Raw genomic sequence first — 24,282 nt, 5'->3', positions numbered from 1 at the left:
TTTGAACATGAGCAAAACAATTTGCTCAAACACATCTGAGGGAGTCAAGGGCTTTATACATTCATTGAAATACTGTACCCAGAGCCATGTAGATAGTAATTATAATTAAGTAAAATGTATTTCTCTATCACTCTGACTGTACCTAATTATTGATGTCAACAGGCATATTTAAAGAGGTTATTTCCACAAACAAAAAAAACAAAGGGGAGGGAAGAGTAATGCCTTCATGTTAACTCTGCAGGGATAACATTAAATGAGAAAAGTTGCTCTACAGATGAATTAATATTTGAAAGCAACACAGAATGCCTGAGAGCCATGAACGGCATTATATAATCCATTATATTGTTATATATTGAATTGTTACCTGCTGCATACACTTTGTGTTTCCCTTTATATTACTAAAGACATTTCCTCTATAAATGTTGGCATAAGAATTCACCAGAATGCAGGAAATGAGTTTGTAACACTAAAAATGTCCTGGAGAAGGACCCACAGACCCCCGCATAAAATGTGTCCTCCCCAATGATCACGGTAAATTTGCGCACTTGTATGGATAACTGTTACCTTTGTATTTGACATGTGCGTTAGGCCTGTGTTTTATATTTTATAAATGTAATGAATTATTATAATTATTACTCATTTTGAATTAGTCTTCGATCTTTGAGCTGGTTCATGACAGTGACCATGAGGTCTTATCTTCACAGTTCTGCAAGCACGAACAGTTTCCAGCAAAGTGCAGTTAAATATTAACTAGTGTTTAAATGTCATGTGTTCTGGCTCCATCTGTCTTTTTACAGTCAGTCTTTCATATGAGTTTATTTCTTTTTGCGCGCAGTATCTGTCTGTCATCCCAGAGGCTGCTGTGTGGATAAGAGAAAGGCTTCCCCACACTGCTCACAGATGTTAGAATCCATAATGTATCTGTCACAAAGTGTAGCCAGGCAGCTAGTGTTTTCTTATTTTTATTGTATATAGTGTGGTGTTTAGCTTTTTGTTTGTGTTTTTGCTTGCCTGCCACAGACACTGAAGACTCCTCCTAACACACCTGAGGCACATCTCCTAATCAGGGGAGATGCTGGATTGGCACGAGGACGCTCTCCAAAAACACCGGTAGCGCATCTCCTAATGAGGTGAGATAGGAGCTCCATATGTGTTCTGAGGCGGAGAACGAGAGGGAGATGTGGAAGAGACCACCTGAGGTGGTGCGGGGCTAGTGTGCGGTCAGGAACTTCGGAGGCACCATTGGGTGCTCAAGACGACGTGCAGTGGCTGGCTTTACGGCGGAGCTGGACCGAAGACAGGACCTGAGGTGGTGCTGGTCTAGATGGCGGTCGAGACCTGCGTTCGACACTTGCGGAGACGCCCTTTGGGGGTGCAGGACGGCGTGCAGTGAGACGTGTGATGGACATCGGAGCTGGACCAAGGATAAAGGGGCAGGCTGTCAGACGGGGAGGAGTACACCTGGCCACCGGTAGGCTGCACCGACCAGGAAGAGTCAGCAGGATAACACCAGTGCCACTGTCCCCCGTCCCCGCTTGACAGGGTAAAGACTGCAGTCCCTTTAAAATAAACCGACTGTTTTAAAGCTGTTCTTAACTGTCTAAAACAAGAATGTACATTTGCTGCTAGTCAAATTCATCCATAAAGACAATTTTAGAACTAAAACCAACATATCTGTGTATCAAGCCTGAGAATTTTAAAGGACCTTAAATGTCTACTTTGTGACATATCACCTTTTATGATCTGGATATATCCGTACTGTACACTTCATTTTCATGGGAGGCTGTTTGAACAAACTAAAACAGTTGTAATTTCATAGGAAATTTAAATTCTAACACCCTTGCATTTTGTCCCCAAAAGAAAGGTGAATCCTCACAATGTGACTGAACAAATGTATGTCCCCACAACAGGAATAATCCACATTTGATGTTCTGTTGGATGTCACTTATGGAGCAACTTCCTCACAACACAGACCTCAGCTGCTCAGTCGGAGTTCATCCACCGCTCACATCTTTAACACATCACACATGAAAATAACAAGAATAGTGGGTGTAGAAAAAGGATGGATGTTTTTAGATGTTTACAATTAGCTGATCTTTTGAGTATATTGTAATTTTTACCAGTTAATATGAACTCCTAAGCTGAACCAATTCTTAATTATGTGTGGTTTCCTTTATGTTGTCAGATCTTTGAGCTGGTTCATGACAGTGACCATGAGGTCTTATCTTCACAGTTCTGCAAGCTTAGCGTACAACATTCAAATCACATTTAAATTCAAAGCTAATTTGCAGCGCTCCATTTAAGAGAGACAAAAAGTCTCCTGTTGAGAAAAGCTTGAACTGAACACATAACATGATATGCAACCTTACTAATGCCTCTTTAAAGCTGTTTTAAATGCACAGTTTCCAGCAAAGTGCAGTAAAATATTAAATATGTTTTTAGTGTTTAAATGTCATGTGTTCTGGCTCCATCTGTCTTTTTACAGTCAGTTTTTCATATGAGTTCATTTCTTTTTGCATGCAGTATCTCAAACTATATTTGCTCTCCATGTACAAAACTAAATATCGACTGTCTACAACCTAAAAGCATCAAAGACCATTCAAACATATAGACAGTCCTCTCAGAAATCTGACTGGACACAATCAAGCTTTGTGACAGGAGACTCATCAACATGTGAACTTTTTGATGAACTCAGAGCTTCTCCTGTTTTGGCTGTTAGATTTTAATACAGTTACTTTGTATATAGGAGAGGTTATGCATCCAATTTAAATACAGATGACATGGACAATAATACAATGTATTACATTTAAATTCTTGTTATTCATTTAAACATTTTGATACAGATCCAGTTTAACAATGACACAATTGTAAGGGTCCATGTTTATGCAGCTAGTGTTTATTTCTCTTAAACGCTTGTTGCACAGTAGAAAATCTACACCTCAATTTGAGATTGTCGAAATGTCATTGTTAACAAATAAATTCACATTAATCTTGATTACAGATCATTTGCAGTACTTAAAATGGTGCATCCTACATTTTACATCTTTTGTTAACTGTATGTAAAACGTGAAAATGTTTACTTCGGAAAAAGAGCACAATTCAACTTGGAAACATAGCCTGTACTCTCCACTTTATAGACCACCTCACATGGAAGATCTGGCTGCATTGACCTATTATTTATCTCTACGACATTAAAGACCTCATAGGGAGGAATCAGCACTTCTGATTCTTTCTCATATTTAGAAAAGGGGGAGATATCTGCTCCCATGCACGTGAAAATCTCAAAGCATGACTTGTCTCCGAATGTATTTGCATCGCTGTAATTACCCAGTGAGGTTGAGGTGAAAGAGCCAAAGCGAATCTCTTTGTTTTCAACATCTTGGCTAAAGGACACCTTGACTCTACGGTAGACAGTGAAACATTGTTTATCCTTTTTGGCTCTAGCTTGAATGGCAGTAGTCAGGAGAAAGTGAAGTGCATGATACCTGAATGTGGTGTTGTACTGAGGTCCCTGGGTTCGAACTGCAGCGTTGAAATCAAGATACACACCGCGTTCAGTGTAAGTACGAATAGCTACAATGTGGTATTTTTTCAGTGCTTCTTTAGTTAACGTTTTCTTTATTGGTATGCGTACTTCCTTCTCTTGGCTGTCCCAGACCCTTGTGAAGTTTGGGTTGTTGTTCTTCTCATTCTGCAGGTATTCTTTTTCTACCTTCATCATTTCTTTTTCACACCCATTGTACATGTCGTCAACAGAGTTTTCAGCCATGTCCAGTGGAAGCACACTGTTTTCCCCAACTACAGCACCAGATTCACGGGCCTCCAAAGAAATAATAGACATTTTGAGAACAATTCATCTTGTTTTCTGGTCATCTTACAGATGTTAGTGCACAGCAGTTACAATGAAGCAACCCTACCATTGCAATTCCTGGAGAGACTCCATAAGTGAGAAGCACTGCTGCCAAAACGACCATCATTGCCATCTTCCACCAAAGCAGAAACCTGGAGACACAGCTGTTAGATAAAATAATCTCTGGCAACTTGAGTGGAGCAGAAAGACCGTCAATGGAACAACATGGTCTGGGTACAGTACACTTATTGTCAATAGTGTCCTTTAATAAGGAAGAGGTGGTTGTCGAAGATAGACATGACCAAAAATGGTAAAGTAATGGCTTCACAACTCTGTGACGAAAGAGAGCCAAAAAGACTCCTCCTGTTGAACAGCTTGATCTGGAACAAAACATATTAGTAACGTTTTATTTTGTGAAGATGAAAGTAGGCTTGTATCTCAAAAAAACAGCTTCCAAAATAGTTTCCAGTGAAGTGCAGGTAAACATTGAACAAGTATTCAGATCTTTTACGGCAGTAAAAGTAATACCACACTGTATAATTACTCCACTACAAGTGAAAGTCTTGCACTCAAAACCTTACTCAGGTAAAAGTATGTTAGTATTATCACAATATACTTAAAGTACAAGTATTGCTCAGTAAAGTGTTCCCTGTCAATGTTTATTATATCAGATGTTTCTGGATTATTACTGCAGCATTAGTGTGTATGTTGCATTTTATTGCTGTAGATGTTTAAGGTTGTGCTAATGTTAACTCCTTAATATACTGTTGGGTAGTTTATTCTACAGCAGCGCATCACATTCTATAAGATCATGTTTGGAGCGTTGCTGTCCTGTGAGAACCACGTATCTCTAAAATAAGGCCCTGTTTTCAGCTTTGTTACGATGCATGTGTCAGCTGATCCAAGAGGCTTTTTACAGACGTCGTTTAGCTTAAGAGGTAGGAGAATTTTCTCAACACTTAAAGGAACACTTCATCCTTCAGTTTATCACAAACTTTCAACATTAACACATCTGGAGATACATGGTTTACACTGGACAGGAAGGGGATGGAAAACTGTCATCTGAGAAGTAACTAAAGCTGTCAGACAAATGTACACTGTAAGAAAAAAATCCATAGAAAAACGGATAATGTCCTGGCAGAAAATTACCAGTACCTTTTCCGTTTAAGTTTACTGACATTTCTGTTAATCCAAAAACGGGAAATTATGTTGATTTTGAAGTATGTCCTCTGTACCTGTAAACAGACATTTCTGTTAATCCAAAAAATCAGAATAGGGAGAAACACCTGTGAAAAATCAATACAGAAAATTCCTTCATGTTAACAGACTTTTAATCTGTATTTCTACGGACTTTTCTAACAGTGGAGTAAAAAGTACATTTATCTCTGAGATGTAGAGTAGTACAAGTATAAAGGTGTATAACTTGCAAATACTCAAGTATGGTACAAGTACCTTAACTTTGGCAGAGATATGTTTGAGGTAATTTAGAAGTTAGTGTCTTCATTACATAGTTTATCCACCAGAGAGTACAGTTGAGATGTTTTATAAACTCTAAAATGCAGATGTTTTAATGATCTGGTCATTCCAGTGCAGTTCAGGTTAATTTTCATGGGAGGCTGTGTGGACAAACAAAAATAGTTGTCATTTCATAGGAAATTTGAACACACAGACAGAGTTGTTTCTTTTCATCTTTTTAGAGGACATAACATTGACTTACATTAATTTCCTGAGGCCTGTACTACAAAGCAAGATGTGGCGTTAATGAGGTATTCCGTTTAGACTGTATTGCGTTTTGCATGCAAAACCGTGTCCGTGTTCTTCATATTTATGTAGAATTATAGTTCGCTCTTCTTATATAAAATATGCGGCTCTGGTAGATGTTTGCAATTGGTCACGATGTGCAAACACCGCCTCTTTTATGTGAACGCGCGCACCGCTGGATTGGGAAACCCTGGGTTGATTGAACTAGTTGTTAACCACCGTCGTGACGCAGCTTATGCGGGACCACGGTTGTTAGGGTTAGTGAAGCCGGGTAACTGAAATAAATCCAGGACATGTTGATCTTGATTCGTAGTACAGGCCCCTGGAGACTTAATAACTAACCCTAACCATACCTGCTACTTTCCTAGCACACACACACACACACACACACGAGTTGATGGGTTTCACTTATGAGACAACTTCCTGATCACACAGACCTCAGCTGCTCAGTCTGAGTTTATCTGCTGGCTTCCTCCTCCACTGCTCACATCTTAATCACATCACACATGAAAAAATCTTATTCTTTATTTATAAAGGACAGCACACATTAATCAACATTTCTGTAAATGTGCCAGTGTTAGCCAGCCGGCTAATTTTCAACTGTAGTCCTTTGGCCAGATGATTTTAGACCAGAGCAACAGGGAACAGCAAGACATTAGTACAAGACACTATACAGACAGCTAGAGCAACAAATAAACTTTCTCTGTTAGCCATGCAACGCTACAGGAAGCAGCAAGACATTAGCACAGTTACACATCAACAGTATCCACATTCAGTATAAGAAGCCATGCAAGCATCAAAACACAGCCAAGCAACACAGACCCGAGCCATCTTCTTGCTCCGTTTAACCATGCAAAGCAGTAACAAGCAGTAATAAAAAGATGAAATAGGCTACCACTTATGAGAGAAACGTTAATATAGCACAGGTTAATAAGATGTTAAAATACTAAATACATTTTTCATACATACCCAAGACATGCAGGGTGGGCTAAATTTGATACCGGGCACGATATCAAATATCAAACATGTTAGCAGCAGGTCAGCAGTGATGATAATAATATAAAAGTACTAGGAGATTAAGAATGTTCACAAGTCTGACTATCCAAGAGCCAGGCCTTGAGGCTTTGTGTGACATTATGGTAGGTGGTGCAGTTTCTTATTTCATTTGGTAGAGTGTTCTACCTATTAGAGGCTCTAACAAAAAAAGCATGATTGACTAAAGGAGCTGGACCTGGGGTTACACAGTCCCTTCTCAAAACAGACCTAGTGGTTCTATTGTTAGAATTTTTTTGCTTAATAAAAGTATTGAGTGATGGAGCTTTGCCATTCAGGATCTTGAACATTAGGCAGGTGTCATTGTATTTGATTAGCTTTTCCCAACTAAGGATGGCATATTTGTTAAGAATTTTACAATGGTGATCAGTATTGTGTTTTCTGTCTAGCACTTTGAGGGCCTGTTTATACAGAGAGAGAACAGGCTTAAGGGTTGTATCTTTTGCTTGTGTCCAGCTTGTCATACAATATAGTAGATGAGGGATAATCCTTGAATCCAAATATAATTTCGCTGCTGAAGTTGTTAGGCAGCTTCTTATATACCTAAAATTGGCTAGATTGTATTTAGTTATTCGCATTACTTTTTTCACTTGTTTTTTGAAAGACAAGGTGGAGTCAAGGATGATACCAAGATATCTGACATGAGAGACAACTTGAATATTCTCACCAGACACATAGACTTTGGGATCAAAGTCTGAAGCGGAGTGTGTCTTTGAAAAAAACATGCAAACAGTTTTCTTTATATTAAGACACAGGTGAGAATTTTCAAGCCATGTAGTTACATTTTCCATTGCTGCGTTAAGTTTAAAAATTGCTTCTTTTTTGGTTTTTGCATGGACGTATATTATAGTATACAACAACATGTTCTCTGTCTTTAGTTCTTTAGAGGGAAAATAGCAGGTGTAGAAAAGGGATGGACGCTTTTGGATGTTTAAAATGAGCTGGGGTCTCATTTATAAAACTGTGCGTAGGATCCTTACTATAAGTGAACGTACGCCCAAAAGCCCAAAATGGCGTACGCAAAAATAAAGTCAGATTTATAAAACCGTGTGTATGCACACCTGTAAGCAATGTTCCATTTACAAATCACAGATGCCCACAAGTGTGTGTACGTGGATCAGCCTAATTATCCCGCCCTGTACACCTGTTTCATGCAGGTTTTGTCACTAACAGTATACAGAGCTTAACGGCTGTGTTTTCAGATTTTGACAATTGATGATATATGCACAGTTTTAAAGACAGATATTTAGTTATTAACACTGTGTTCTGCCGTTATCTAATGCTAGGGTATTTACATGCTATCCTGTATTCCATGCAGTCGGGCCATCTCTTCCTCCTGCGCTCCGTAGCGGACAATGTGACGGCAAGACAGCGCCAATTAAACATTAAGAACAAATTTTTATTTAAGATTTGAGTTGGAGGTGTTTATGGAACAATTATCACTCGGTACAAGCGCAACTAACACTGCTGGATTTAATATTCATGGTAACGTGGATGATACGGAGTGAAAAAATGTGCTTGAGGGATCAATACTTGAAAATATTACAAGTAATCGTTATTCCCACATTTACTTTCTGCAGTCTGACTTCAGTTCACCACCTCACCATCTGCGTCGCCAATTCCTGTTTTGTCTCCAAAATGTGCGTACGCATGGGTCAAAGTTTGCGTGTAGGATCGCACATTCTCCCGTCAAGTTAGTTTTTTTTATAAATCACAACCTTTGCGTGGGAAGTGGCGTACGCACATTTTCAGCCCCGTTGTGTGCGTACGCCACGTTTATAAATGAGACCCCTGGTCTTTTGAGTATATTGTCATTTTCACCATTACAGTAAGATGGACATTTGGTCTCCTAAACTGCACCTTGCTACGTGGACTGTGATGAGCTTCCTCTGTGTGTTTTCTCATGGTGAGTTGCCCACACCATGAGACAACACTTCATAACAAAAGCCTTATATTTAATTTAGCTACTTATTCAAATGTTAAATCTTCAAGGCGGTTTTCCGTTTCCCAGATATGTTTTGTGGTCAATCTGGATTCGATTAAGCTTCCAAACATGCCGAGCTTACTGTAACTTCAAATATTTAGTTGTATGAGGTCCAGTGGTGAAGATAATTTACTTACTTCAGTAAAAATAACAATGCCACACTGTAAACGTATGTGTTGGTTCCCAAACTTCAGGACTTCTGTCACCTTAAAACAAAACAATATGTGCATGCGACCCCTTATCAGTTTAATGTGGTATGTGTCAACCAAGTGATTTTCTCTTCTAGGATTGGTACATTTAAAGTAAATATTAGAGACTTGAAAAAGTAAAATATAGGATAGACAACATACACAGACAACAGAAATAATAAATAAAACCCATTTAAAAGTTGTATTCCTGACCACTAGGTTGAGAACCACTGAAATAATCCACATTTAAGAAGTAATTCAGAGAGATATTCCACTAAATTATTGAACTTGTCCAGCAAATTTGTCCTATATATTAAAATAAAGACTCCTGGATGATGCACTTACATTTATGTGGTACATTTTAGTGTTGTAAGTTGCAGACACTGATTAGATTCAGCTGAGTGATGGTTTTGTTGTACTGTCTTGTTTTCTGTGTGTTTGTGTGTCAGAGGTGACGGTGAGGGACTCTGACCTGAAGCTGTTTGAGGATGAGCGAGTGTGTGTCACTGACCTCAGAGCCTGTGCCCCTCGTCCTCCTGCATCTATATAGAGTGACTGAACACACACACACACACACACACACACACACACACACACACACACACATACACATACACACACACCTTGGACTAAATGAGTGTCCTTTGAACTGTGTTCTTCAAGCATATTTAAAAATCCAAATTTTAAACGGTTCTAATACTGAAAGATGCTCTAAGTGATGTCACGTGTTTTTTAGGCACCACGAACAATAACAGTGTTCCAGCCAGTAACCGACAATAAGGAGTTGAACTACAGAAACACAGAGCCGATAATGGGCCGTTGAACAGTCTGGCGAGGTCAGTGACTCGAGTCTGTTCGGTGTGTTCCGTGCCGTCGTCCGTCGGAGTAGCCATTGGCCTTCATTTTGGCTGATTTCACATGTATAATCGGCGGGGCGGGCACTGCCGGCAGCCAGACTCAAATGATCCATTTGATTGGTAGAGTGCTAACCCGGGAATGAGAAGCGGGATGAGCGTGACTAGAGTCTCTCAAAATCTGAGGAAAATCTTTTAAACTGACCTTTGTTGATCTGAAATGAAGACAGATTCAGCAACTGCATGGCCTATTTCTCGCTTAGAATGTTTTCAGAAACACGTTTCAGTGAACTATTTTAGTAAAATATGAGATCGTATTCTGAACAAGGGGGTAAGCAAGCAAATGGCAAGCGTAGCTCCTATGGCGCCATTTTGATGCTAACAAGCACTCACTCGCCGTTAGCATTCCATTGACTGCCATTCAATTTGACGTCACTTTGACAGCGAATAACTTTACATCTGAAGTGTTTAAAGACTTTATTTGTCCATTGTTTATTTCTAAAGAAACACAACAATGTATAAAAGGCTCCATTACCTTGTATCTTACATTATGGCTCCGTAGCAGACGTTTTTGTAAAAATAGGCTAACGATTGTGTCATAACCATGGGACTTACTGTCGCATAGTAGAGGAATTACCGTATAGTACAGGAGAAGCTTGCAGGCAGTTTCAACTTACATTAGCTGTTTAAGTTTAATTACTAATGTTAACTAGCATTTTAGTTAGCAATAATTAGCCTGTGTCTATGTTATCTCCTTACATATACCTACGGTCTCTGTCTCTGCAAGATTGGGAATGATTGAGATTTCTCTTGGCACAGCTACCAGAAGACTTACAACTTTCAGACAGGTTGCTCACGTCACATTTACTTCGTCTCTCTCAGTTGGAGGCTGCGCAGTAACGCTCAGCGCTCACCGGAAAAGTGCTTCTAATATCCTTCACTGGTCTCTGTCCAGAGCAACGGGATCTGTTGGTCCATTTCTTTAACTGTCTATGATTGTGAACAAGCCGCACATCTCCTAATCAGGGGAGATGCTGGATTGGCACGAGGACGCTCTCCAAAAACACCGGTAGCGCATCTCCTAATGAGGTGAGATAGGAGCTCCATATGTGTTCTGAGGCGGAGAACAAGAGGGAGATGTGGAAGAGACCACCTGAGGTGGTGCGGGGCTAGTGGGCGGTCAGGAACTTCGGAGGCACCACTGGATGCGCAAGACGACCAGAGGTGTCAAAAGTATTCACATTCATTATGCGGGTAGAAGTATAGATACTAGGGTTTAAAAAGACTTCTGTAGAAGTTGAAGTATCAACTCAAGCTTTTTACTCAAGTAAAAGTTTAAAAGTACTGGTTTCAAAACTACTTAAAGAATAAAAGTAATGTAAGGAAAAAAAAAATGGCATTAAGGACAAAAGCTTAGGCCGCGCCACAGGTGCCTATAGTGCACTACCCCACCTCCACAAAAAACATTTTTCTAAAGGCCATAATGACTATAATGTTATATTCAAATGTTAATGTTGAAAAAGAAAGTGAACGCATTTTGGTACAATGCAAATACATTAAAGAACCATATATGTGTACTACTACTGAGCATTAACATGTGTTTCATGGAGCGGAAGATATGATGACTAGTTTCCTATAAGTATTGTAATGGTGCAAAAAGTCAAACTTCAGAGGCATGTTATCAATATAAGGAATCTGTGAGGGCAACGGATGTAAGATAACAAAACTAGACAAGAAAGTGGGTGTACCCAGGGCAGGCTTAGTAACAATTATGTTATGATGAGTGAGGAATAGTGGACCCAAACGCAGAGAGAGAGAGGCAGGCAGGAGCAGCATTGAAACTCAAAGGTTTATTTCCTCAAAAAACAAAAACCAAACAAGGAGTCCTGTGAGCTGCAGGCAAAGACTAATACCGGGGAGAAAAAGGAGAGACTGACGAAGCCACACACACACTTGACACGGAGGAATACAAAACGATCTGACAAGAGACAAAGGGAACACAGGGGTTAAATACAAGAGGTAATGAACAAATGAGGAACAGGTGACATGACAGGTGAAACACATCAGGGCGGGGCAGGACAATCAACAAAGGCAAAAAGTAAAACTAGACATGACAGGACAGAAAACAGACTATCAAAATAAAACAGGAAACAGAAATATACACAGAGAACAGAACAGTCAACAGGGTACACAAACTACACAATGAACAGGGAATACAAATACACACAACAGAAATATACAAAACAAGATACATACAGAAATCTACAAACAAGGCAAAAGAAATATCCAAACAGGTAACAGAATAAATATACAACACAGGGAAAATGCACAAATAAACAAAGACAACAGAAAAGAACAAACTGGTAACAGAAATATCCCAAAACCATAACAAATTACCCTTGTATGGCTGTCTATATAGGAGTAACGAGGCTATTTTTAAAATGTAAGGAGTAAGTACAGATAATTGCGTGAAAATGTAAGGAGCAGAAGTAAAAAGTCTGCTGTAAAATTATTACTCCAGTAAAGTATAGATACCCAAAATTTCTACTTAAGTAAGGTAACTAAGTATTTGTACTTCGTTACTTGACACCTCTGAAGACGACGTGCAATGGCTGGCTTGGACGGTGGAGCTGGACCGAGGACAGGACCTGAGGTGGTGCTGGTCTAGACGGCGGTCGACACCTCTATAGACAACAGAAATAATAAGTAAAACCCATTTAAAAGTTGTATTCCTGACCACTAGGTTGAGAACCACTGAAATAATCCACACTTAAGATGTAATTCAGAGAGATATTCCACTAAATTATTGAACTTGTCCAGCAAATTGGTCCTATATATTAAAATAAAGACTCCTGGATGATGCACTTACATTAATGTGGTACATTTTAGTGTTTATTAATCCAAAACAAACACAAGTTGCAGACACTGATTAGATTCAGCTGAGTGATGGTTTTGTTGTACTGTCTGGTTTTCTGTGTCAGAGGTGACGGTGAGGGACTCTGACCTGAAGCTGCATGAGGACGAGCAGGTGTGTGTCACTGACCTCAGAGCCTGTGCCCCTCGACTCCTGCGTCTATACAGAGTGACTAAACACACACACACACACACACACACACACACACACACACACACACACAGCAATTTCCTGATCACACAGACCTTGGACTAAATGAGAAATAAAAAAAGAAAAATCCAAATTTTAAACGGTTCTAAAGGTGCTATAAGCGATGTCACGTGTTTTTTAGGCTACAACATTTTTTTTGTCACATACAACAAACATCTCTATACTATCCGCTAGCTATCTCTCCCCTGAACACACTGTAAAAAACGCGGTCTCTGTAGACAGCCCAGGCTCCACAAATGACAACAAAAACAAACTGCGCCAACCTGCACAAAGCCTGGGAATTTTAAAGGACCTAAAATGTCTACTTTGTGACATATCACCTTTTTATGATCTGGATATTCCAGTAATACACGTTCATTTTCATGGGAGGATGTTTGAACAAACTAAAGTTCATCTGCCTGTTCATCCACCGCTCACATCTTTAACACATCACACATGGAAATAACACATTCTCAGCTAATGGAATAACAGCTCTAAGCAATATTATCAATGGAAACATATTGTTTAGTTTTGAAATGATTCAAGAAAATTATCTGTTGGAGAAACAGGATTTCTTTAGATATTTACAGTTACGGCATTATGTTGACAAAAATGTTAGAAATGTAACAGAGGCTAATTCCAGTCTCATAGAACTGTTTAAAAGAGCATATAAGTAAAGTAAAGGGGTGACATCAGCCATATATAAACGCTTTATGGATCTTAAAACTCATTCAACAGCATACATTAAAGCGAAATGGGAAAAGGAATCTCGGGTAGATATTTCTGAGGAAGAATGGACATTAATATGGGAGAATCAATGGAAATGCACCAGCTCAATGAGCCGGCGAGAGTTTAACTGGAAAAATATTATAAGATATTTTATTACACCATCTCAGACATCTCATTATAGCGATAACATCCCTGTCTGCTGGAGAAAGTGTGGATACCAAAGCGCAAATCATTACCACATCTTCTGGGACTGTCCCAGCATTAAAAACTTTTGGAAGGCAATACACAATGCTTTACAGGTCACCTTCCATGAGGACATTCCCTTGGACTTTAAGACTTTGTATCTTGGAAATATACCTCAAAGTTGGCTGAAAGGGGACAAACACTTGATAAATGTAATGCTGGTGGCCAGTAAAAAGACTATTACCAGAAAATGGCTACTACCAGAATGTCCAACAATTACTTCATGGAGAGACATTGTAACAGAAATCTACAGAATGGAGCAGATTACAGCACATGTTAACTGAAGAATGGAAACATTTCTTGAGCACTGGCAGAAGTGGTACAACTATGTCTCCGATAAATGGCCTGACTGTATTGCTTCACTTTATTGAAAATTATTTCTCCCTGTTTTATTTATAGTTTTGTTACTATGGTGTTATTTTTGTTGGTTCATTTGTAGATGATCATTTCTATACTTGAATAAGTATGAGACTAAGTATATTGTTTGTCATAGAATCTGAAAAATTGAAATAGGTGTATGTGAGATTCTGAACACTAATAAAATACAAATAAAAAAAAAATGAAAATAACACGTTCTCTGTCTTTAGTTAATTTGTTAGACAATAGTGGATGTAGAAAAAGGATGGATGTTTTTAGATGTTCACAATTAGCTGATCTTTTGAGTATACTGTAATGTTTACCAGTTAAGATGAACTCCTAAGCTGAACCAATTCTTAATTATGTGTGGTTTCCTTTATGTTGTCAGATCTTTGAGCTGGTTCATGACAGTGACCATAAGGTCTTATCTTCACAGTTCTGCAAGCTTAGCGTACAACATTCAAATCACATTTAAATTCAAAGCTAATTTGCAACGCTCCATGTAAGAGAGACAAGTCTCCTCCTGTTGAGAAAAGCTTGAACTGAACACATCAAATGATATGCAACCTTACTAATGCCTCTTTAAAGCTGTTTTAAATGCACAGTTTTCAGCTAAGTGCAGTAAAATATTAAATATGTTTTAGTGTTTAAATGTCATGTGTTCTGGCTCCATCTGTCTTTTTACAGTCAGAGTCTTTCATATGAGTTAATTTCTTTTTGCGTGCAGTATCTCAAACTATATTTGCTCTCCATGTACAAAACTAAATATCATCGCTTTGTCAAGAGGACTTTCTACAACCTAAAAGCATCAAAGACCATTCAAACATATAGACAGTCCTCTCAGAAATCTGACTGGACACAATCAAACTTTGTGACAGGAGACTCATCAACATGTGAACTTTTTGATGAACTCAGAGCTTCTCCTGTTTTGGCTGTTAGACACCGAGATGTTTAAACATTCAATAAACATGCACAACTTGTGAAACACGAGTGTGTTTAATTATTTTTAAGACAGTTTTCATACAGTAACTTTGTATATATGACAGGTTATGCATCCAATTTAAATACAGATGACATGGACAATAATACAATGTATTACAGCATTTAAATTCTTGTTATTCATTTAAACATTTTAATACAGATCCAGTTTAACAATAACACAATTGTAAGGGTTCATGTTTATGCAGCTAGTGTTTATTTCTCTTAAACACTTGTTGCACAGTAGAAAATCTACACCTCAATTTGAGATTGTCGAGAAATGTCATTGTTAACAAATAAATCCACATTACAGATAATTTGCAGTACTTAAAATGGTGCATCCTACATTTTACATGTTTTGTTAACTGTATGTAAAACATGTGAAAGTGTTTACAGAGGAAAAAGAGCACAATTCAACTTGGAATAATTGCGTGTATGCTTCACTGTATAGACCACCTCACATGGACTCTGGTAGTTGGCCTCTCTATCTCTACGACTTTAAAGACCTCATAGGGAGCAATCAGTACTTCTCTTTTGTTCTGAAATTTAGAATAGTTGGAGACATCTGCTCCCATGCACGTAATAATCTTAAAGCATGACTTGTCTCCGAACCTCTCAGCTTTGCCGTAATCACCCTGTGAGGCTGAGGTGAAAGAGCCAAAGCGAATCTCTTTGTTTTTAACATCTTGGCTAAAGTACTCGTTGACTCTACGGTAGACAGTGAGGCATTGTGTTTTATCAAAGGCTCTTTCATCTTGAATGGCAGTAGTCAGGAGAAAGTGAAGTGCGTGATACCCGAATTTGGTCTTATACTGAAGTCCCTGGGTTCGAACTTCATTGTTGAAATCAAGATACACATTGCCTTCGCCAGAGGTATAATAAAATATAGCTACAATCTGATCTTTTTCTAGTATTTGTTTTTTTATCTGTTTGCTTTTTCTCTGAGCTGTCCCAGACCGCTTTGAAGAATGGGTTTTTGTTCTTCTCATTCTCCAGGTCTTTTGTTACCCTCTCCTTCATTTTATCTTTGCACCCATTGTAGCTGTCGTCAACAGAGTTTTCAGCCATGTCCAATGGAAGTCCACTGGTTTCCCCAGCTCCAACCCCAGCTACAGCACCAGATTCACCAGCCTTCATCTAAGAAATAATAGACATTTTGAAAACAATTAATCTTGTTTTCTGGTCATCTTACGGATGTTAGTGCACAACATTTACAATGAAGCATCCCTACCATTGCAATTCCTGGAGAGACTCCATAAGTGAGAAGCACTGCTGCCAAAACGACCATCATTGCCATCTTCCACCAAAGCAGAAAGCTGGAGACTGTTGTGGAAAATCTCTGGTGGTTGGTGATGAAGCTGGAAATTAAGATTGTCTGACACACTGGATTTATCTATGTTATTTTATTTATTCTCTCAAGTAGAAGGATGCCGTTTAACAGAGTGTCAAGCAGTCTGCAAAAGTGTGTAGAGGAAACAGACATTCACAGAGTTTTTATGGGTGAGCATGCAGAGGGAGGGACTGTATTCTCGTCGACTCGGCTAGATGTCTTCTGAGGGGAATCCATAATGTATCACCTTTTATGGTCTGGGTATTCCAGTACTGTACACATTTATTTTCATGGGAGGCTATTTGAACAAACAAAAACAGTTGTAATTTCATAGGAAATTTAAATTCTAACACACTTGCATTTTGTCCCCAAAAAAAGGTGAGTCCCCACAATGTGACTGTGAACAAATTTATGTCCCCACAACAGGAATAATACACGTTTGATGTTCTGTTGGGTGTCACTTATGGAGCAACTTCCTCACAGACCTCAGCTGCTCAGTCGGAGTTCATCTGACTGTTCATCCACCTGAACTCCACCTGAACACACATGAAAATAACACGTTCTCTGTCTTTAGTTAATTTGTTAGACAATAGTGGGTGTAGAAAAAGGATGGATGTTTTTAGATGTTAACAATTAGCTGATCTCTTGAGTATATTGTAATGTTTACCAGTTAAGATGAACTCCTAAGCTGAACCAATTCTTAATTATGTGTGGTTTCCTTTATGTTGTCAGATCTTTGAGCTGGTACATGACAGTGACCATGAGGTCTTATCTTCACAGTTCTGCAAGCTTAGCGTACAACATTCAAATCACATTTAAATTCAAAGCTAATTTGCAGTGCTCCATGTAAGAGACAAAAAGTATCCTCCTGTTGAGAAAAGATTGAACTGAACACATCAAATGATATGCAACCTTACTAATGCCTCTTTAAAGCTGTTTTAAATGCACAAACAGTTTCCAGCAAAGTGCAGTAAAATATTAAATATGTTTTAGTGTTTAAATGTCATGTGTTCTGGCTTTTTAAAGTCAGAATCTTTCACATGAATTTATTTCTTTTCTATCTCAAACTATATTTTGTCATGTATTAGTATAGGTAACCCTCTTTGACCTGAATGCCACTAGCATGCAAACATGTAAACCTCACTGCAGATCCATCACACACAACCTACTCCCAACTTCTCACCTTAACATTTTGGGCATCCTTATTAAAAATGTTTATGTTGTTACAGGTTATGTAAAAAGGAGGGAAATCAGTTCAGATATAATCAGATTCAGTAAAATCTCAAATACATGTATATTCAGTATTGGGTAGGCTCTCATTCTCTAGTTTTGGACCAAATTTGTGTTACAACAACAAACTGTCATCCCAGAGGCATGCTGCTGTGTGGATAAGAAAAAGGCTTCCCCACACTTCTCACAGATATTAGAGTCCATAATGTATCACCTTTTATAACCTGGTTATTCCAGTACTGTACACGTTCATTTTCATAGGAGGCTGTTTGAACAAACTAAAACAGTTGTAATTTCATAGGAAATTTAAATTCTAACACACTTGCATGTTGTCACCAAAAGAAAGGCGAGTCCCCACAATGTGACTGTGAACAAATTTATGTCCCCACAACAGGAATAATCCACATTTGATGTTCTGTTGGGTGTCACTTATGGAGTAACTTCCTCACAACACAGACCTCAGCTGCTCAGTCTGAGTTCATCTGACTGAACATCCACGCTCACATCTTTAACACATCACACATGAAAATAACACGTTCTCTGTCTTTAGTTAATTTGTTAGACAATAGTGGGTGTAGAAAAAGGATGGATGTTTTTAGATGTTTACAATTGGCTGATCTTTTGAGTATACTGTAATGTTTACCAGTTAAGATGGACTCCTAAGCTGCACCAATTCTTAATTATGTGTGGTTTCCTTTATGTTGTCAGATCTTTGAGCTGGTTCATGACAGTGACCATGAGGTCTTATCTTCACAGTTCTGCAAGCTTAGTGTATACATTACAATCACATTTAAATTCAAAGCTAATTTGCAGCGCTCCATTTAAGAGAGACAATTGAAAGTAACACATCAAATTATTAAACCTTACTAATGCCTCTTTAAAGCTGTTTCAAATGCACAAACCATTTCCAGCAAAGTGCAGGTAAATATTAAATATGTTTTAGTGTTTAAATGTCATGTGTTCTGACTCCATCCGTCTTTTTACAGTCAGAGTCTTTCATATGAGTTTATTTCTTTTTGCGTACAGTATCTCAAACTATATTTTCTCTCCATGTACAAAACTAAATATCGACTGTCTACAACCTAAAAGCATCAAAGACCATTCAAACATATAGACAGTCCTCTCAGAAATCTGACTGGACACAATCAAACTTTGTGACAGGAGACTCATCAACATGTGAACTTTTTGATGAACTCAGAGCTTCTCCTGTTTTGGCTGTTAGACACCGAGATGTTTAAACATTCAATAAACATGCACAACTTGTGAAACACGAGTGTGTTTAATTATTTTTAAGACAGTTTTCATACAGTAACTTTGTATATATGACAGGTTATGCATCCAATTTAAATACAGATGACATGGACAATAATACAATGTATTACAGCATTTCAATTATTGTTATTCATTTAAACATTTTAATACAGATCCAGTTTAACAATAACACAATTGTAAGGGTTCATGTTTATGCAGCTAGTGTTTATTTCTCTTAAACACTTGTTGCACAGTAGAAAATCTACACCTCAATTTGAGATTGTCGAGAAATGTCATTGTTAACAAATAAATCCACATTCACATTCATCTTGATTACAGATCATTTGCAGTACTTAAAATGGTGCATCCTAAATTTTACATGTTTTTCTTAATTGTATGTAAAACGTGAAAGTGTTTACCGAGGAAAAAGAGCACAATTCAACTTGGAATAATTGCGTGTATGCTTCACTGTATAGACCACCTCACATGGACTCTTGGTAGTTGGCCTCTCTATCTTTACGACTTTAAAGACTTCATAGGGAGCAATCAGCACTTCTCTTTTGTTCTGAAATTTAGAATAGTTGGAGACATCTGCTCCCATGCACGTAATAATCTTAAAGCATGACTTGTCTCCGAACCTCTCAGCTTTGCCGTAATCACCCAGTGAGGCTGAGGTGAAAGAGCCAAAGCGAATCTCTTTGTTTTGAACATCTTGGCTAAAGTACTCGTTGACTCTACGGTAGACAGTGAGACATTTATCTTCCTTAGAGGCTCTTAAAGCTTGAATGGCAGTTGTCAGAAGAAAGTGAAGTGCGTGATACCCAAATTCGGTCTTGTACTGAGGTCCCTGGGTTCGAACTTTGCCGTTGAAATTAAGATACGCATTGTCTTCACCAAAGATGTAATAATAAATAGCTACAATCTGATCTTTATCTAGTATTTTATTTTTTATCTGTTTCTTTTTCTCTGAGCTGTCCCAGACCCTTTTGAAGAATGGGTTTTTGTTCTTCTCATTCTCCAGGTATGTTGCTACCATCTCCTTCATTTCTTGTTTGCACCCATCATACATGTCGTCAACAGAGTTTTCAGCCATGTCCAGTGGAAGCACACTGTTTTTCCCAGCTACAGCACCAGATCCACCGGCCTTCTTCAAAGAAATAATAGACATTTTGAGAACAATTAATCTTGTTTTCTGGTCATCTTACGGATGTTAGCACACAGCAGTAATGAAGCAACCCTACCATTGCAATTCCTGGAGAGACTCCATAAGTGAGAAGCACTGCTGCCAAAACGACCATCATTGCCATCTTCCACCAAAGCAGAAACCTGGAGACACAGCTGTTAGATAAAATAATCTCTGGCAACTTGTTGAGTCGAGCAGAAAGACCCGTCAATGGAACAACATGGTCTGGGTACAGTACACTTAAGAAGCAATTAAGGAAGTTAAAAAGTGGGTGTGAGATACAGTAAAACAGGTTATTAGTGTCCTTTAATAAGGAAGAGGTGGTGGTTGAAGATAGACATGACCAAAAATGGTAAAGTAATGGCTTCACAACTCTGTGACGAAAGAGAGCCAAAAAGTCTCCTCCTGTTGAGAACAGCTGCCTTGAACTGGATCAAAACATAATATTAATAATTATAATATAATAATTATTTTATGAAGATGAAAGTAGGCTAGTATCTCTCAAAAAGCAGCTTCCAAAACAGTTTCCAGTGAAGTGCAGAATACACTGAACAAGTATTCAGATCGTTTACAGCAGTAAAAGCAGGGACGTCGTTAGGCCTATTTTAGGAGTGCTGAAGCTCCCCTAAAATGTTCCTAAGCCCCCCTAAATAATAAGAACAACAATAATAATCAGATTTTTTTTTGTTCTGAACTCACTACTGCATGATCACACACACACACACACACACACACACACACACACACACGCACACGCACACGCACACACACGCTTATGAAGCCACTTCCTGATCACACAGACCTCAGCTGCTCAGTCTGAGTTTATCTGCTGGCTTCCTCCTCCACCGCTCACATCTTAATCACATCACACATGAAAATAACATGTTCTCTGTCTTTAGTTCTTTAGAGGGAAAATAGCAGGTGTAGAAAAGAGATGGACGCTTTTGGATGTTTAAAATGAGCTGGTCTTTTGAGTATATTGTCATTTTCACCATTACAGTAAGATGGACATTTGGTCTCCTAAACTGCACCTTGCTACGTGGACTGTGATGAGCTTCCTCTGTGTGTTGTCTCATGGTGAGTTGCCCACACCATGTGTCATATAATGTGCCCATGTAAATGTGGCTGTATACCTTTAAGGGCATTCTGCTATGTCCCTACGCACGTACGCACGTGGCGCCTGTAACGTAAGACTTACACAGTTGTGGAGAGTTAAGTTTTAGCACCTCCCTGTATGTTACCTGCACGTTAATACAAAAGATTCTTTGAAGTCTAAGACTCGTGTGGACATTTTAATTGTTTTCATGGTGTCAGAAGCGTTTGACGGACACATTGCTTCTTCGAAAGGATGGCCAAGTTTCATCCTCCGGAAAGTTTCGCTTTTGATCGTCCAAATGAATGGGCTGACTTGAAACAACGTTTCCTGCGCTTTCGGTTTGCCACTAAACTGAGTAAAGAGGACGGGGAAGTGCAGGTCAGTTCGCTGATTTATGCCATGGGGCCTGAGGCTGAAAACATTTTCAAGTCTTTCACCTTCGAGACGGAGGGGGATGAGAAGAAGATTGACGCTGTGTTGGGAAAATACGACGCATACTTCTACCCTAAACGCAACGCGATTCACGAGCGCGCCTGTTTTCATCAGAGATTGCAGAAATAGCTGAAATGTTTATCAGAGCCCTGTATGAGTTATCAGAACACTGTGACTTCGGTGTAAACAAAGACGAACACATCCGTGACCACATTGTGGTGGGCATTTTGGACAAAGAACTGTCACGTAAATTGCAGCTAATGGCTGATCTTACACTTGCCCAAATCATTACAACTGTTCGCCAGTCAGAGGAGGTTGCACTCCAAGTTCACCTGCAGGGTGAGTCACACGCAGCGGTGCAGGAAATCCGCGGGAGAGGATTAGGCAGAATGTTACAGTAAATCAGTCAGAGAAGTGACAGAAACTGTTTCACAGACACCATACTTCCTGGGTGCAGTCACCAATGAAAACAGAAGTGATGAACAATGAACAATACAGTTTACAATTGGAGCAACACCGGTCAAATTCAAAATTGACACGGGTGCAGATGTAAACATAATGGGAGAAGAGACATTCAAGAAATTAGTTCCCAACAAGAAATTGGAGTCATCTAATGTTGCACTATGCAGCCCAAGTGGTCAGTTGGACTGTTTAGGAAAGTTTCAAGCTAGCACAGAATATAAAGGAAAGCCATACTCTTTTCCAGTATATGTCATCAGTGGCCGAAACGCAAACAATCTGCTAAGCAGAGTCACAGCAATGATGATGGGGCTTGTGAAACATGTCGAAGAAGTCCACAAAGCATTCGGTGAGCATGGAACACTCAAAACCGAGCCTGTTAAAATCCTGTTAATACACAGTGCACACTGCTCGTCGCGTTCCGTTGCCTCTACTGCAAAAAGTAAAAGAGGAATTAAAACTCATGGAGGAAAATGAGGTGATTGAGCCTGTGACTGAGCCCAATGACTGGTGTGCGCCTATGGTGCCAGTTCCAAAGAAAAATGGGAAGGTGCGCATCCGTGTTGATTTGAAGAGGTTGAACAAGGCTGTAAGGAGAGAGAGGTACGTCCTTCCAACTGCTGAGGAAATTACTGCTAAACTCAGTGGAGCAACCATGTTCACGTCACTGGATGCTGCCTCCGGGTTTTAGCAGATACCTCTACACCCAGAAAGCACCAAGTTAACCACCTTTATAACACCCTTTGGGAGATATGCGTTTAAAAGACTCCCATTCGGAATCACTCCGAAGTGCTCCGGAAATCTTCCAACGAAAAATGACCGAGACCCTCAACGGCCTGGAAGGCGTGGCTATCTTCATGGATGATGTCCTCGTGTATGGAGATACTCCAGAGCAGCACGACCAGCGTCTCAGCAAGGTGCTGGAAAGAATCAAGTCAGCAGGCCTGAAGCTAAACAAAGAAAAATGTAAGTTCAGGCAGGACCAGCTTCACTTCTTGGGCCAAGTCATTGACAAATCAGGTGTGAGACCTGACCCTGATAAAGTCAAGGCAATCCGCGAGCTCCCACCACCACAGAACGTGCAAGACCTAAAGCGTATTCTGGGCATGTTTAATTACTTAGGAAACTACATTCCCAACTTGTCTACAGTGGGTCAGCCACTTTATGACCTGTTAAAGTCTAAGTCAGTATGGACGTGGGATAATTCTCAGCAGGAGGCATTCCAGCGGATTAAAGACATCCTGTCCACTTCTCCAGTCCTGAAGTTCTACGATGTGAACCTCCCTACTGCTGTCTCAGCCGACGCCAGCAGTTATGGCATAGGCGGAGTACTACTGCAGCTGCATGAAGGGGAATGGAAACCTGTGGCATACAGCTCACGTCGTCTGTCTGATGCCGAGACCAGATATGCACAGATTGAGAAGGAGTGTTTGGCGAGTGTCTGGGCCTGTGAGAGATTTGAAAAGTACCTGTGTGGCCTTGAGAGCTTCAAATTGGTCACCGACCACAAACCTCTGGTTCCACTCATGAATCAGAAAGACCTGGACAACGTGCCAATACGGTGTCAATGAGACTTATGAGATTTAAACCGATAGCCGAATATGCACCAGGGAAGACCTTAACAGTGACCGACACACTCTCACGGAGTCCACTACCGTGCCTGGAAAAGGAGACTGACACTCACTCTGATGTAGCATGCTACATAGCAGCCGTTGTTGACGCCATGCCTGCAACTCCACGTAGGCTTGAGGCCATAAAGACAGCTACAGCAGCAGACTGTAACCTACAATTGGTGTTGCAGTGCATAAAGTCAGGGTGGCCAGAGTACATAGGCCGTGTTCCAGCAGCAATCAGGGAGTATTTTCCCATGAAAGCTGAATTATCTGAATGCAATGGGATCGTCATCAGAGGCAGCCGTATGGTGATTCCAGATGTGCTGAGGACAGACATCCTGAACAGAATACACGAATGGACACCAGGGTTTGACAAAGTGTAGAGAGCGAGCCCATGCGTCTGTATGGTGGCCCAGCATCTCATCAGAAATCCATGAAAAAGTCCAGTCCTGTCAGGTGTGCCGTGAGATGAAACCCAGCCAGCAGAAAGAACCTCTCATCTCTACCCCCTTACCTGACCGGCCTTGGAAGAGACTTGCTATGGACCTGTGCGATCATGACAAACACACTTACCTTGTCGTGTCAGAC

The 24,282-nt window shown here is 39.7% G+C and overlaps 2 protein-coding genes and 1 pseudogene across 4 annotated transcripts; all 3 read right to left on the bottom strand.

The window, feature by feature from the left end:
* Positions 1–2,995: 2,995 nt before the first annotated feature.
* On the bottom strand, positions 2,996–5,719 carry LOC116054396 (ecto-ADP-ribosyltransferase 4-like). 3 transcript variants are annotated; one of them, XM_035997007.1, is made up of 4 exons: positions 5,568–5,719; positions 5,303–5,466; positions 3,918–5,085; positions 2,996–3,820 (listed from the first exon to the last, which is right to left on the bottom strand). In XM_035997007.1, the coding sequence occupies exons 3-4, from the start codon at positions 4,242–4,244 to the stop codon at positions 3,077–3,079; spliced, it is 1,071 nt and encodes a 356-aa protein (XP_035852900.1). In that variant the 5' UTR covers positions 4,245–5,085; positions 5,303–5,466; positions 5,568–5,719; the 3' UTR covers positions 2,996–3,076. The 3 variants fall into 3 exon arrangements, with proteins under 3 accessions (XP_035852900.1, XP_031161797.1, XP_031161793.1); XM_031305937.1 differs by having other exon boundaries at positions 3,918–4,002; XM_031305933.1 differs by lacking the exon at positions 5,303–5,466 and having other exon boundaries at positions 3,918–4,002.
* Positions 5,720–15,103: 9,384 nt separating this feature from the next.
* On the bottom strand, positions 15,104–16,636 carry LOC118494163 (annotated as a pseudogene).
* A 2,451-nt stretch (positions 16,637–19,087) lies between these two features.
* On the bottom strand, positions 19,088–20,363 carry LOC118492911 (ecto-ADP-ribosyltransferase 5-like). Its single transcript, XM_031305939.2, has 2 exons — positions 20,153–20,363; positions 19,088–20,058 (listed from the first exon to the last, which is right to left on the bottom strand). Exons 1-2 carry the CDS (start codon positions 20,216–20,218, stop codon positions 19,327–19,329), a joined length of 798 nt encoding a protein of 265 aa, XP_031161799.2. The 5' UTR covers positions 20,219–20,363; the 3' UTR covers positions 19,088–19,326.
* Between the last annotated feature and the right edge of the window lie 3,919 nt (positions 20,364–24,282).

This window comes from Sander lucioperca, chromosome 2 (assembly GCF_008315115.2).
Source record: "Sander lucioperca isolate FBNREF2018 chromosome 2, SLUC_FBN_1.2, whole genome shotgun sequence".
Classification (NCBI taxonomy): Eukaryota; Metazoa; Chordata; class Actinopteri; order Perciformes; family Percidae; genus Sander; species Sander lucioperca.
This window is presented reverse-complemented; position numbering and strand designations above follow the sequence as displayed.

Coding starts and splice junctions, on each gene's coding strand:
- LOC118492911 (XM_031305939.2), bottom strand. CDS start 20,218: ATGGCAATGATGGTCGTTTTGGCAGCAGTGCTTCTCACTTATGGAGTC. Junction 20,059..20,152: donor TCTCTCCAGGAATTGCAATG/GTAGGGTTGCTT, acceptor ATTTCTTTGAAG/AAGGCCGGTGGATCTGGTGC.
- LOC116054396 (XM_035997007.1), bottom strand. CDS start 4,244: ATGTTTTGTTCCAGATCAAGCTGTTCAACAGGAGGAGTCTTTTTGGCT. Junction 3,821..3,917: donor TCTCTCCAGGAATTGCAATG/GTAGGGTTGCTT, acceptor ATTTCTTTGGAG/GCCCGTGAATCTGGTGCTGT.